At 40.1% G+C, this 16,066-nt stretch overlaps 1 protein-coding gene across 2 annotated transcripts; it reads right to left on the bottom strand.

Annotated features, from left to right (window-relative positions):
- Positions 1 to 8,425: 8,425 nt before the first annotated feature.
- On the bottom strand, positions 8,426 to 15,998 carry TSPAN6 (tetraspanin 6). Of its 2 annotated transcripts, XM_011954567.1 has the most exons (10): positions 15,935 to 15,963; positions 15,330 to 15,346; positions 14,698 to 14,886; positions 14,317 to 14,391; positions 13,037 to 13,135; positions 12,524 to 12,658; positions 11,609 to 11,692; positions 9,847 to 9,954; positions 8,941 to 9,075; positions 8,426 to 8,908 (listed from the first exon to the last, which is right to left on the bottom strand). In XM_011954567.1, the coding sequence occupies exons 3-8, from the start codon at positions 14,707 to 14,709 to the stop codon at positions 9,886 to 9,888; spliced, it is 474 nt and encodes a 157-aa protein (XP_011809957.1). In that variant the 5' UTR covers positions 14,710 to 14,886; positions 15,330 to 15,346; positions 15,935 to 15,963; the 3' UTR covers positions 8,426 to 8,908; positions 8,941 to 9,075; positions 9,847 to 9,885. The 2 variants fall into 2 exon arrangements, with proteins under 2 accessions (XP_011809957.1, XP_011809956.1); XM_011954566.1 differs by lacking the exon at positions 15,330 to 15,346 and having other exon boundaries at positions 15,750 to 15,998.
- Between the last annotated feature and the right edge of the window lie 68 nt (positions 15,999 to 16,066).

Below are 16,066 nucleotides of genomic sequence, written 5' to 3'. Positions count from 1 at the left end.
CTTGCAAGTTATTAAGCAGACAACCCAATTTTAAAATGTACAAAAGCTATGAGCATACTTTTCATCAAAGATGATCTACAAATGGTTAATAAGCACATGACAAGATGCTCAACATCAGTCATTAGGAAAATGCAAATTAAAACCACTATTAATACCATTTTGAACCCGGCAGAACAAGAATGAAAAGTAAAACAAACAACAACAAATGAACAAATGTTAGTGAGAATGTGCAAGAATGCAAACCCTCATGAAATGCTGATAGGACTATAAAATGGTACAGCCACTTTGAAAGCAGTTTGGCAGTTCCTCAAAATGGTAAACATATAACTTCCATACAACCCAGCAATTTCATTCCTAGGTATCTATCCAAGAAAAATTAAAACATATGACTACACAAAGACTTGCATGGAAATGTTCACAGGAACATTATTCGTAGTAGCCATACACCGGAAACAATCTAAATGTCTATCAACTGGCAAATGGACAAAGTGTGGCATAATAGAATACTACTCAGCATAAAAATCACAGACTACTAACACATGCTGTGTCATGGATGAACCTCACAAACATTTTGTGAAGTGAAAGAATCCAGGCAAAAGAAACCACATATTGTATATTTCCATTTACATGAAATTTCTATAAAAGACAAATATTTGGAAATGGAAAGTAGACTAATGCTTGCCTAGGGTTGGGAGTGGGAACAGAGATTAACTGTAAATGAGCAGGAGGGATCCTTATTAGGAGAGTGAAAATGTTGTAAAACTCATTTATGATGATTGTACCACTCAGTATGTTACTAAAAATCATTGAATTGCACACTTAAAAGGGGTTAATTCGGCTGGACGCAGTGACTCATACCTGTAATCCCTGCACTTTGAGAGACCCGAGGCGGGCAGATCCCTTGAACCCAGGAGTTTGAGACCAGCCTGGGCAACATGGCGAAACCCTGTGTCTACAAAAAATACAAAATATTAGCCGGCCATGGTGGCGCGTGCCTGTAGTCCCAGCTACTGGAGGGGTGAGGTGGGAGGATCACCTGAGCCTTGGAGGTCGAGGCTGCAGTGAGCCGTGATCATGCCACTGCACTCCAGCCTGGGTGACAGAGTAAGACTCTGTCTCAAAAAAAGAGCTGAATTTTATGATATGCAAAATATATCTCAATAAAGATCCTTTAAATATTAGACTGACACCTATATAACACTGTCTTAAGTGTCTGGCATATAAGCAACTCATTTAATCCTTATAACAGCCCTATGAAGCAAGTAATATTATTTATCTTTTCATAAATGAGGAAACTGAGGCACAGATAGATTAGGTGACTTGCCAAAGAACTCACAACCAGTAACTGGTAAAGATGGAACTCAAACCTGTGATCTTAACCATGGCTTCCATTTGTGGGAAGAAAAAACTGTACAAATACACATGTATATGGCAATGTGTGGAAGGAATCATAAGGCACTTTAATCAGTGATCCTCTCTGGGAAGTGGGAATAATGAGGGTGGGCAGCAAAACAAGACTTTCACTTATTACTTTATACTTCTTTGAACTCTGAAATTTTTATAGATTTTTCTAATAATTCATGTACTCATTTTGTAGATAAGAAACTTTTGTTTTTAAATCAAAACATTGGTTATCTTTGATTTGTTACATTATACACTTTTAATTTCCCTGAACATTTTTACATTTTCCATGTTCCTTGGGATATGTGTGTCTTCGGGCCAAGTTCTCTAATAATTACCATGACATGTTTTCTGCTACATTTTGTCTAAGACAGTGTCAGAGTCCCAAGATGGGGCTCAGGCCAAGAAGAGTCGGGTAGGAGGCTAAGGAAAACTTCATGAAAGAAGGGCCTGTATTGCTTGCTCTGCTTGGGCAAGACTGTGATTGGGCTGGATGCAAGGCTGTCCTGAGCTGTAGTGTGCAGCTCTGAACTCCCTGGTTCCCTGGCGCACTCTAAGGTGGGGCTAGCAGCTTCAGAAATTGCTTCTGTTCTGTAGGGGAATAGATTATCTGCATGCATGTGCACATGTACGAACAAATCCATTTAATGAAAGCGGGAGTTTGGACTTGTACCTAAAGGGTAGGAGTGATTCTGCCCCCATGTGTGAGTGTGTAGCATAGGTGTTTTTGTTCTTGTTTGTTTCACTTAATATTTAAAGATACTCAAATGGGAATATGTTTGAAAGCGACTAAGTGTTGTGGAGTATCTTTCCTAACATAGGAAATACTAGTTTATAAACTTTAGGAAGCATTAGACTGTCAAGATGCTTAAAAGAAAATGGAAAGAGTTGATGTTTAGACTGCGATTAACTCTTTGTAATCATTCCCTTGGTTCGATAATGTTGTGGAGCTGAGGAGTAATAACAAGGTTGGTTGGTTTGTTTTTAATATGTAATTATTGTACACTAACACCCTACAAAGGGCATATTGTGAGAGAATAGGATATTCTTTCACGAAGGTTTTCTCTTTAAAGATTTCACATTCAATAAAGACTGATTAAAAGATATTTGGAGAGGTTGGGTGCGGTGGTTCACGCCTGTAATACCAGCACTTTGAGAGGCTGAGGTGGTCAGGAGTTCGAGACCAGCCTGATCAACATGGCAAGACCCCTGTCTCTACTAAAAATACAAAAAATTAGCTGGGCATGGTGGCGGGTGCCTGTAATCCCAGGTACTTGGGAGGCTCAGGCAGAAGACTTGCTTGAACCTGGGAGGTGGAGGTTGCAGTGAGCCGAGATTTTGCCACTGCACTCCAGCCTGGACAACAGATTGAGACTCTGGCTTAATAATTTAAAAAAAAAAAAAGATATTTAGAGAAGAGAATCTTTTTGTTTCTTCCTTTCGTTCTCTGCCTATGGGCCAGTGTCACACAATCCCCTTTGCTATTAAGATGCACCAAAATCCAATAAAAGAAGCATAGGCTTCAGAGTCAGATTTCAGTTAAAATTTCAGATCTGCTACTCAATAGCTACGTGACTTTGGGCAAGTTATTTAACCTAATCCTCAACTTTTCTGTTTTTAGGGAAAATGAGGATAGCACTACCTCCCCACACAAGGTAGTCTACTGAAGCAATTAGTAAATGCTCAATACACATTAGTTATCTTATTTCCCCACTATAGGAGAAGAAACTGAAGAGGGGGCTGGGCGCGGTGGCTCACACATGTAATCCCAGCACTTTGGAAGGCCGAGGCGGGCGGATCACCTGAGGTCAGGAGTTCAAGATTAGCCTGGCCAACATGGCGAAACCCCGTCACTACTAAAAATACAAAAATTAGCTGGGTGTGGTGGCGGGAGGCTATAATCCCAGCTACTCAGGAGGCTGAGGCAGGGATAATTGCTTGAACCTGGGAGGTGGAGGTTGCAGTGAGCCAAGATCGCACCACTGCACTCCAGCCTGGGTGATGGAGAGAGACTCTGTCATACACTCACACACACACACACACACACACACAGGGGAAAAAGGGTCTTTTCAAATGGCCTACCTTCTCTTATATGCCACTTTTTGTTGTTGTTGTTGTTGTTGTTTTTAGACTGTGTTTTGCTCTTGTTGCCCAGGCTAGAGTGCAATGGCACGATCTCAGCTCACTGCAACCTCCGCCTCCCGGGTTCAAGTGATTCTCCTGCCTCAGCCTCTCAAGTAACTGAGACTACAGGCACATACTACCACACCCCGCTTATTTTGTATTTTTAGTAGAGACGGAGTTTCTCCATGTTGGTCAGGCTGGTCTCAAACTCCTGAACTCAGGTGATCCGCCTGCCTTGGCCTCCCAAAGTGCTAGGATTACAGGTGTGAGCCACCGCGCCCGCCCTTATCTGCCACTTTCCTGCTGAGGAAGTGCCTGGCCTTTCTGGATAGGAAAATGTGTGCAGAATCTCTTACGCTGTACCCTAGGTTGCCCTGTGTACATAATGTTGCCCTGTGTACATACTTTACCTTTCTAGTCATGATTCTGAGTAGTTGTCTACCCTCCTATATATGCTGTATATAGCCATTGGTGAATTGTCTATATCCAGGCAAGTGCCATGTCACTTTGATTTGCTTTGTGGATGTTGCTAATAGGTTTGTGTTTTCCCAGAAAAAAAGTGGTGAGAAATTTCGACTGGAAGAAACAAGAGCCTTACCAACTCACCACTTCATTTTTTTAATGAAAATTTTGAGGATATGGTAATGAGAACACCATCAGATGAAGCATGACAATCCCAAAGAACTGATGTGCACTTGATAAATGCTTGTGGTTTGAACAGGTGACCCATTTTCCCCAGTTTCCATAAGCCATGTCATCCCTGGTGAAAGAGTCAGGTAGGTCAATGTCAAATAAGTACTTACTGTTCATGTGTTAGATGTTTACAGGAGGAATATTTAAAAATTTTTAAGTGTTTGGAATGCTACTAAACTTTTAGGTATTGGAGAGGGGTAGGAATATAAGCAAGCTGCTATGACCAACACACAACTGAAGTGCATGTCCCAAGAATGAGAGGTTAGGCCTGATGATCATGTACATTTACTTCCTCAAGGTAAGGTCAGCATAATCTAAGAGCAAAAAGCTAAATATAAGCCCTTGGGGTCAGCCACACTTGAAAAGGAGGAGGAAATTCAAACAACAAAGTAAACTAGAAAGAGCAGTAAAAGGGAAGAAAATCAGGATGTTACACAGTCAAAACAAAAAAAAAGAAAAATATTTTTAGTGGTACCAAATGCAACAAAGACTTCAAGAAAGAGAAGCAGCAAAAAGCGATTTGACCAGGAGGAAGTTAGCAGTGGTTTCTGAGGTTAAGTGGTTTCTGACTGGGCAGGTGGTTTCTATTATATAAATGGTGGCTTACATAGAATGAGATGTTGAGATCATCTTATTTCACACAGAACATTAAAGGGCCATTATAATTAGACTTACTCATTCATTCATTTATTCCATTAGCATTTACTGTGCTCTTACAAGTGCCTGATGCCACTAAGCTCCATGGGGTCAGGGTACCTAATAGAAAAACCATAATTAAATCATAATGGCTTCTCTCTCACAAGCAATCTGGGTGAAGTTTTAAAGCAACGACTTAAAACTGAAAGTCTTATTTCCCTATAGCTGTTTCAGTTTATATATTCATTTCTGACACATTAGCTTTTTGTTTTCCTTTTTAAATTAGTAACGTTTGGTTTGCCACATCATAAAGTGTCAACCTAGAAAAGCAGCAAACTTAAAAAAAATCAAATCTCAAAGTATCTTATATATGCTATGAGGAAAAGCAGAAACGGCATTAATATCTCAGGTTAATTTTTTTTTCTGCAAACACAAAAACCCTCACAGAATAGTTCAAAGGAACCAAAGTTTACTGTTTCACGAGAAAATGCATATATGCTTTGTGTCTCTTTTTATTTATTATATATTTTTTTGAGACGGAGTCTTGCTCTGTCGCCAGGCTGGAGTGCCCATCTAGTGATCCCTCCCATCTAGTGATTCCCTTTTCTAACCAGCTAGTCTAATTAGCAAACTGTTAAAGACACGCGATCTCTGCTTACTGCAAACTCCACCTCCCGGGTTCACGCCATCCTCCTGCCTCAGCCTCCCGAGTAGCTGGGACTACAGGCACCCGCCACCATGTCTGGCTAATTTTTTGTACTTTTAGTAGAGACGGCATTTCACCGTATTAACCAGGATGGTCTCGATCTCCTGACCTCGTGATCCACCCGCCTTGGCCTCCCAAAGTGCTGGGATTACAGGCGTGAGCCACCGCGCCTGGCCCTGTATCTCATATTTTAACAGGTTTGCTTGGGTGCATCACCAACTTGGATTCTGACAGGAGGTTGAAAACATCAAGTCTCAAAGATTCTTTTGTGAGCTCTGAGGAAAACCAGAAATGGTATTTATACCTTGTATTCGGTATTTATTTCCACAAAAGTTTGATGCTTACAACATAAACCCAACAACCCACCTGGAATAGGCCATTGAAATCTACCAAGCTTTTCACACTTTCAGAAGATATACCTAGAGATCTCTGCTTCTCAAAATGTCACCTTGCAGTGAGCAACCTGGTGCCTGGAAATAAGGCAACCCACATCAATTTTGGGACATCAAAAATGAATTATTTTAAACATGGATATAAAATGAAGTAAAATGTAAAATTCTCCAGATTTCTATAAAATAAAACTCAAAAGCTCAAAACCCCCAGCCTGTGCCACTAAGGGAAACTCACTCCCTCTGCCATTAGGATTGTCACCATGGAAACTAGCAGACCTACTGCCTCCAGTGGAAACTGGATCTCTCTCTCCCATCTAGTGATCCCTCTTTCTAACCTGCTAGTCTAATTAGCAAACTATTAAAGACACGTGAACTTTCCTTTGTACCTGTTATCATCAGGTGAAATGTTTCCTCATTACTTTCAGAATTAAGTATACAATTCAGCACGCATATGCACATATCAGCTATAAGTGAGTTTTCTTTTTTTTTTGATGCTATAACCATGACTATGACGATTTATTCAAAGAAGACAATATTACAAGTATAAGCAGTTTACTAATAGCACTTGATTTATGATTTATATTGGTCTCTCAGTAAATATATTTTTACAGTACATAGTTTGTCCTTATATCTTCTTGTTTATATTTGAAAACATGACAAATTATTAATATCTTAAGGAAAGTACTACTGCATTTTTATTTATTTTTTATTTTTATTTATTTATTTTTTATTATACTTTAAGTTCTAGGGTACATGTGCATAACGTGCAGGTTTATTACATATGTATACTTGTGCCATGTTTATAAGTGAGTTTTCTAACTGGCTATCCAAAATAAACCCATCTTAAAAAAAACCAATCCACCTGAAGAGTGATGTGTGGTGTTTTCCCTCTTTCTACATTCTATATTTTAATTTTCTATAATTTTTCCTTTTTAATAATGAGGGAAACCTTTTTTTTTTTTTTTTTTTTGAGATGGAGGTTCACTCTTGTCGCCCAGGCTGGAGTGCAGTGGCACGATCTCGGCTCCTTGCAACCTCTGCCTCCCAGATTCAAGTGACTCTACTGCCTCAGTCTCCCAAGTAGCTGGGATTACAGGTGCTCACCACCACACCCAGCTAATTTTTGCATTTTTAGTAGAGATGGTGCTTTACCATGTTGGCCAGGCTGGTCTAGAACTCCTGACCTCAGGTGATCCACCCAGCTCAGCCTCTCCAAATGCTGGGATTACAGATGTGAGCCACCTTGCCCAGCTGAGGGAAAACTTTTTTTAAAAAATTCTAAATATAACTTTAAAACGTTCTTCAAAACCACTGCAGTGAAAAATATGTATTTGAAAATTGCTGATAATCCTTTAAATATTTGCTTCTTTAATCTCAGTAGCCAAAAATCTGATTTGCTGTACTTGAGTCACTATTTTCCAACTTAATTTTCTTATCACCTTATCTTATGTCAAAAGCCACACGTCAAATGTTCTAATGGAGAATATCCTTTTTCTGCAATAACTCCAAGCATTTTAAAAACCCTTACTCAAAATTCATAATTATTTAACTAGTAGTTTTTGCCCAGTTTTTTTTCCAACTGTAACTAACTCCCCCTTACCATCAATTCAAGGACTGTGGCAATCAGACTAGATAGGTTCTACTAATGGATGTATAAAAAGACTCAAAACCAAAGAAATAATTCCCTGACTTCAACTCAAATTTTAGTAATTATTATTTTCCTTATTTCCTTATTATCCTGAAGATACAGGTTACATCCCTCCCTATACAACTTTTTAATGCAAACTATACAATCAAAAAAGTCTCATCTCTAGGAGAACACTAATCATATGGTATTTTATAACATGGAATATAATTTTTTCACAGGGAACAGTTTTAATATTTGCACTTTAAGATTTTTTTGTTTACATTAAGTTCTGGGATACATGTGCAGAATGTGCAGGTTTATTACATTGGTATACATGTGCCATGGTGGTTTGCTGTACCTATGGGAACAGTTTTTTTAAACAAGAACATTAATTTTTTTAATACAGAGTTAAGGCCTGAGGCTTATATTTCACATCTAAAAACTGTACTCTGAGTAGAAAGGTAGGGCTTAGCGTTCTCAGTGGAAAACAACAACCATCCCAGCACATTTTCTACAAGTTAATTTAAACATGATCTTTTTAGAGGAAAACAGTATTTATTGTATAAAAGAGTTATACTGATTAATCAAAGGCACAAACGAAAACTAAGACTTAAAGTTGACCATAATATTAACAAGTCATATCAACCTGGTACCAGCTAAATTTAATGAAGATAAGTTCCACTGAAATCCTAAGGAAAATACAATAATTCCGGCACCATTTAATAATCAGAAACTTTCAAACAAGAGGGAAAGTATGAACATCATAATAAATGCCTCAATTTGGAGGCAAAGAAATGTAAGTTGTGTGCTGAAACCTGATGTATCACAGAACATCAGTAGTCCCTTACTGTTATCACCATCTGGCAACCTTGATGAGGGATGCCATCTATTGACTGACTGAAATTAAATCACACAATGTGACTCTCTGTCTCTCATCACAACAGAGAGTAATAAAACATTTTAACTTCTTGGTGCGAATTATACAATCAAACCAGATAACCTTGACTGGGAAGGAGCCAGTTCAGAGAGGTCAATTTTCTATCACACTACATCAATAGCAAAGTCAGAGGAATCAATTTTCCATCTTGTAACACTACATCAAAATAGCAAATTCACAGTGCCTTCCAAAGGCCCCCCACTAAGAAAAATAACAGTCAAGAGGAACACAGTATTACTTCATTTACAATTTACTAGCTCTTCCAGTGTTTCAAAGGGATACAGGGTTTCAACGATCTAACATGAATGGGACAGAAGGTGGACTTGGAACATAGCAAACACACATCTTGATTGAATCAGCCTATTGCGAGCACAAATCTTGATTGAATCAGCCTATTGCGAGCACAAATCTTGATTGAATCAGCCTATTGGTGTGGTTTTCGGTCTATATACATCTTGATTGAATCAACCTACTGGTGTAGTTTTTTGATCTATCAGTAAGTAGTGTCGTCAGTTCTCCAACCAGGCAATTTCTAATTCACGGGGGGAACCTAAATGTCCTAAAATTAAACAAAAACAGTTAATGTACTTGTTACCCAAATTTCAACATCCGTATTTGCTTTACATACATTCTAATCTATTCCTGCTAATGAAGGCCTTCCTATGTGCTCCTAGTCAGTGGCTCAAGTAAAATGCAAAGTGTGCCCTAGGGATCAATTCAGTCAACAACAGTTCTCACAGTATTTTACCACTCAAATACTAATGCCGTTGAAACACACGTCTTCCCAAAATCTGGTTCCTTACTAGACCAGATGAGTTTACGGCTTGAACGATAGCCCACCAAAAGTATCTTTTTACCAAGAAAGCCGCACTCTCAACGACGGATGGACTGTGGTAAATGAAAACTATGAAAAGGACTAGAGAAAATGTCAATATTGGTGATGAGCAGAGTGCACCTGCCAGGGAACCTCACAAGTAAGGTCATTATTGGGATTCTTTGCTTCTCCTCTCTCTAGGCTGGAACATGTTAGAAAAGGGACCACTTATGATCTCCAGGCTGACATGTGTATGTAAATATATAAACCCACACGGGGACTCTTCTGTTGCATAAAAACAGAGAGCATGCATAGATAAGCTGTAGCTAAGTCATTACTTTCTGATCATGCCCTGTGTATAGAGACCTAACCTGCCTACACAGGGCTTACATAGCACCAGCTAGATTTAAATATACTACTAGACAAGACGTTCTTGGCAAACTTAGTCCATGTATCATATACACAGGCTAGAATAAATATCAACACTAACAGAGCTGAGGACCAAAATGAACGCACCTTAAAGGTAGAGAGGAATAGGCCCGCAGATACATTGGGTTACACTATCTCATACTGGTTATTTGTTATGGCACGAGAGAGGCAGTAGGCGAGAAAGATTCCAATCAGCTAGAAATAAAATAGGAACAAAATTAAATACATACACAAAACAGCTTGAAGACCTCAAACTATATTACCCTCTCACTTGTAATTCGCCTATAAATTTTCTTCCTTGAGTTTTTCTAGAGTTATATGTTTAATACTCTGCAGCATCTAGGTCACATTCAAAGAATGTAAGTGAAGTTTTATTGCCACTATGACCCAGAATTTCACAACTCTCACCAAAGGAAAATCCAGCAAACTGTCACTCAAGGAAGATTCAGTCACAAGTTTTGGAGAAACTTTGCTTACTCTCATTTCCCAGAAAAAACAAAGACATGGTTTTCAGTAAGTATCTTAACAAGTGAAATCTCCATCAACGAGGGCAGAGATTTTCCTGGAAAGATCCAGAGCAGTGCTACAGTAATGAAAACGTTCTAGAATCCCTGTACTGTCTGATATAGTAGGCAGCAGCCACATGGTTACTAAGTATTTCAAATCTCCAGGAAACTGAGGTTTTAATTTTATTTAATAACTTATAACAACTCAAAGGTGGCTAGTGGCTACTGCATTAGCATAGATTTAGATATAGCTTTGCTTGCTACTTTAAAAATATATCAAGACTCAACTTGAATCAGTCTTATTTCTAGTGTTTAATCTAAAAAAGAAAATCGTTCAGAGCCATAAAATAAACTTCATGCTACAGTGAGAAACACAACTTGAGAAACATAATTTCATCTACAACGTGGAATCAACCCAAAGCAACTGGTGCATAATGAATATGGGGGTAGCATCATCTAAATTGTAATAGGTTGGAACTTGTATGCAACTCATCAGGCAGTTGCAGCCCAGGAAAGATCCTAATAACATTTTAGAATCTTGACTGACCGCAGAGAGAACCAAGGTTCCTATCTAATGTTTTGTTTCATGAACTATGATACTGGAAAGTTGCCATAACTAAGAGGGCACTGAGTCTTTCCACAGTTAACTGCTTTCAAAAGATATGTACTGCTGCAAGTTAATTCTAAATCTTACTTTTTTTCTTCTTCTTTTTTTTTTTTTTATTATACTTTAAGTTCTGGGATACATGTGCAGAACGTGCAGGTTTGTTACATAGGTATACACGTGCCATGGTGGTTTGCTGCACCCATCAACTCGTCATCTACATCAGGTATTTCTCCTAAAGTATTTTTATACTGTGACCAGTAACTGAGAGTTTTGTGAAAATACGACTTCCCTAAAAATGTCCTCACTATCCAGGCCCCTGAAGCAAAAACTTTAAGCCTTAAAAGTGAAAATCTTGCTGCATGCAGTAGCTCATGCTTGTAATCCCAGCACTTTGGGAGGCCGAGGTGGGCGGATCACTTGAGGTCAGGTGTTCGAGATCAGCCTGGCCGACATGGTGAAACCCCATCTCTACTAAAAATACAAAAAAATGAGCCAGGCGTGGTGGCACACACCTGTAATTCTAGCTACTCAGGAGGCTGAGGTGGGAGTATTGCTTGAACCCAAGAAGTAGAGGTTGCAGGGAGCTGAGATGGCACCACTGCATTCCAGACTGGGCAACAGAGCAAGACTCCAACTCAAAAAAAAAAAAAGTGAAAATCTTCTAGCTTACACCTACAAGAGGGATGAAATATTTCCTAAGGGATGAAATATTTCCTAAGTAACTACAAAGACTTACTTGGAAGCAAGCAACTCCAAAGGAAATTCCTGCAACGACTCCCATTTCTGACTCTATAATGGTCATTACCTTTATAAAACAACCCTAATGGGAGGAAAAAAACGAAGATTAAATACAGTACAAGCAGCCTGTGCTTTTCTTTATGGAAATAAATACTTTGATCATATACCTCTGCAGGAAGATATATTTAGGGTAATAAATACTTTGATGATATACCTCTGCAGAAAGATGTATGTATCAGAGCCTTTGATTTTCATTTTATTGAAATCTACTCTCTTCCATATGTTCTCAACAGAACAAATAATTATTCCCAACTATTTCCACCTTTTGGATTATATATTTAAAAGTGTTACTTCACTTGAACCCAGGAGTTCAAGGCTCCAGTGAACTATGATCACACCACTGCACTTCAGACTGGGTGACAGAGAGAAACACTGTCTTTAGAAAAAGTACTAAATAATAAATAAACAAAAAAGTGTTACTTGCTAGCTGTCTGAACTCAAGTCCTACCTGCCTTATTTCAGCTTATATTTAAAAGTTAAAAACTGGCCGGGCACAGTGGTTCACGCCTGTAATCCCAGCACTTTGGGAGGCCAAGTCGGGCAGATCACGAGGTCAGGAGATCGAGACCACCCTGGCTAACACGGTGAAACCCTGTCTCTACTAAAAAATACAAAAAATTAGCCAGGCGTGGTGGTGGGCGCCTGTAGTCCCAGCTACTCAGGAGGCTGAGGCAGGAGAACGGGGTGAACCCGGGAGGCAGAGCTAGCAGTCAGCCAAGATCGCGCCACTGCACTCCAGCCTGGGCGACAGAGCGAGACTCCATCTCAAAAAAAAAATTAAAAACTGGGTCAATTTTGCATTCAGTTAAGTCCTCAAATATTGTCAAATAGAAAGTTTTAAAAGGCACCTTACTTCATTGTTTACTTTGTCTGCATCTCTCTGTGGAGTACAATCTTCACGTTTACAGCAACTCTTAGGAAATCCTTTTTCTGAGTAATAATTAGTATCTGTCCAATCTCTATAATCGGTGACACCGCAACAATGTAACTGAAAAACCCAACAAAAGCATTTACAGTTCGTATTACAACTTTGTAGTCAAACATTTCTATTGCAATTTGTGCTCAAAACATTTACTAATCTCAACGATCTCTCTCCTGAATTGATTCAAGAGATGAGCACTGGGTCCTTGATTAGCACCATGCATGACAGTTTTGTATTGGCTTTACTTTCCTGCTATAGTTGGTACTAACACTAGCCGGACTATGATGTAAGCAGGGACAGAAGAGAACAGGTGCACATGTGAGGAAAATGAAACACGTCACACTTCTTTCCCCTACAAGTGGATAGCATCTAGGAGCCAGATTCTACTCTTTTCTCTGAGGCAGCAGGGAATGTGTTCCCCTCCAGGTGGTGGTTACCACTTACCGTACTTTGGATCTTGTCTACTGCATGGCTTCTATAATCTCCTGTAGAGTTATACTGCTTCAAAGCCTTCTCATAATTATTCTTAAAGCTGTTCTTAATCTATAGCAAAGAAACACAATGTCAGTAAGAAAATCCTCTAGAAAGTTCTTTTGGTTTCAGGTCAAGTAAGTTCTTGAATCTGACCAATGGTCATATCTTTGACAGCAGCAACATGTATGCTAATTAACTTCCATGGTACAATCCTGTCCTCTAAGGGATATAGGTTAGCTGAGGGGACTACTAAGCAAAACATTAAAATATATGATGAGAACCACTACAAGTTCAAAGTGCTGTGGGAATATGTATTTATCTGAGTGGCCATGCAGTACTGCTGTATTCTGCACCCTGCTAATCTTTTTCCACTTTAAACTGAGTACAAATTCGATGCCTATGGAATTTGTAAGCTACAAAACCTCACTTTGGGAGACTGTGCTACCACTTTATAAGAACTCTCATTGATGAGCCTTTGCTACTCACCAAATGATATTTGAACTACCCCAAGTTTACCTGATTTCTAATTCAATATTAAACTTTTTTTTTTTTTTTTGAGATGGAGTCTCACTCTGTCGCCCAGGCTGGTGTGCAGTGGCGCGATCTCAGCTCACTGCAAGCTCTGCCTCCTGGGTTCATGCCATTCTCCTGCCTCAGCCTCCCGAGTAGCTGGGACTACAGGCACCCACTACCATGCCCGGCTAATTTTTTTTTTTGTGTGTGTGTGTGTGTGTGTGTGTGTGTGTGTGTGTATTTTTAGTAGAGACAGGGTTTCACCATGTTAGCCAGCATGGTCTCGATCCCTTGACCTCGTGATCGCCCGCCTTGGCCTCCCAAAGTGCTGGGATTACAGGCATGAGCCACCACGCCTGGCCCAATATTAAACTTTTGATGATTTGCATTAAGTATATCTAATCTTTTCAAAATGCAAGGCATAAGAAGGTTATCAATTTTGTGCTTTGAATATTTTCCTATCAGTAAAGTTATAAATTGTACTATCTCTGTTTTAATAGGTACTTAAACACAGAAAAATGACAGGAAATACAAGTAATTTTCTTCTGGTGACTATCAGTCTTTACAATTTTCTAAATTTTCTTTTAAATTAGAAGTGAACCAGAATGTTTACAAGAAGGCCATTACTGTCAGCTACAGGTTTAAATACAGAGGTCTGACTCTTCTACTTAAATAAATCCATTTTTATCTCTTAGAGGATAAATTTAACATGCTAAGCTTCCCTAATTCAGGCTTACCTCATGTCTGAAAACAAATCCTACGATGGCAGCGACCAGTTCGACCAAAAAAATGAGAGTCAGAAACATTGCATACTGCAGGATAAGAAAGAAAGTCCAAGTCAGCATAAATAAGATATAGCACAGCTGCAAAGGGAGTCAAAGAAAAAAATAATGGTCGTCGTTTCAATTAGTTCATCATGTTTTCATTGAAAAGGGCAGGGAAAATAACAACATGTCTATTCTGAAAGTGGAAACTGGCAGCTGAACTGTTACTTAACAAGTTTTCATAAGGAACAGGAAAAATTATAAAGGGCCATGGCCAGTTCCAAGAAAGGAATCCTATAACATACAAAACTTTTCTAAAACCAAGAATCAATTCTAATGAAAACAAGGACTCACCAGTTTTAGCATCCATGCAGAAGCTCGGCAGGTAGCAAAACAACCAAAGGTGCCCAAAAGAATAATGACGGTACCAGTACCAATGAGCACGAAGGGGACATTGGTGGCCTTCTCATTTAAAAGAGAAAAGTAATTCTCCAGGCTCACCTTGCCCCAAATGCCAACTGCAAGAAGGATAACGCCAGTGATCTATGTGGGAATTCAGAGAATACAGTTACGCACTGTGTACAGCAGCATCTTCAAAACACAAAGCATGAGGTATTTAAAGCACAATAGGTGTGATATGCTGGGATATGGCAGACAAGGGGGAAGAGTAGAAGGGGTTAGGAGCAGATCTGCACACAAGAGTAGGCCGTGGACAAGGTTTCTTATCAAAATTCTTAAAATTCATCTTTTTGTGTGTAAACACTAGCCCATGGCATATTTTACCCTAGGGATCAAAACTTCCTTAATTGTCTTACTCCAACCTTAGGAAGAAAACCTTGAAGGTGAAAAAAAAAAAGTGATTTTATGAATTCCAGAAACTTCCCCAGTCCTCTCCAGTTAGGGATGAGCCACAGGGTACAAAGGAATGGTACACAAAAGCAAGCCCAAGGATAGACTGGCGGGAGTGGAGGCATACCCATACTTACCTGCGAAACACTCCTCTCTTATGAAGCAGTGAAAAGAAAGACACTATTATGCAAGTGAGCCCTCAATGGGGCCGGGCAAGCCTTGCTTGCCTCTGCAAATGTCCAGGGTCACTGTCTGCGTGCTCTGGAGGCTTAACGCCCACCTCTCCTCCCGTATCGAACTCGAACGCTGGTACGTCTGGGTCCCAGCTCAGCCTGTCGGCTGCCTTCGTCCCGCACTCCGACCCCAGCGCCGGCGAGATGCCTGAGCTCTTTGCTCGAGGCCCAGTCACTGGTCGCCGGCGTCAGGGTCCCAGGCGCGATGGCCGCCCAAACCCCACCCGATCCCCGACCTGAGCTCCCGCCGCTCAGGGTCACACCCCCCCAACACACCTAAAAGCCCGGGATCCCCTGCCAGCCCCAGGCGCCTTCGTCTCTCACCCAGAAAATAAAAGTGTAGATTAGTAGGACGCTCTTGAAACAAGTAATGACTGGTTTAGTCTGCAGTCTCCGAGATGGGGACGCCATGACTAGCCCGAGACCCTGCACCACCGCACCGAGCGATCGGAACACAGAGAGCGAGACGCGGAGTTCCCGAGTCTCCCCGGAAACTGCCGAAAACTTACGAGCGTCCACAACTGAGAAGGGCCGGAAACACTGTACAATTTTCTAGAGGGTAAAGTACGCGAGGCTGTCCGGAAAGTGGCAACAATTTCCAAGCGCCCCCTGCCGAAGGTTACCGAAAACTATATACAAAG

Source organism: Colobus angolensis, unplaced genomic scaffold (assembly GCF_000951035.1).
Source record: "Colobus angolensis palliatus isolate OR3802 unplaced genomic scaffold, Cang.pa_1.0 Scaffold385, whole genome shotgun sequence".
In the NCBI taxonomy this organism is placed as follows: domain Eukaryota; kingdom Metazoa; phylum Chordata; class Mammalia; order Primates; family Cercopithecidae; genus Colobus; species Colobus angolensis.
This window is presented reverse-complemented; position numbering and strand designations above follow the sequence as displayed.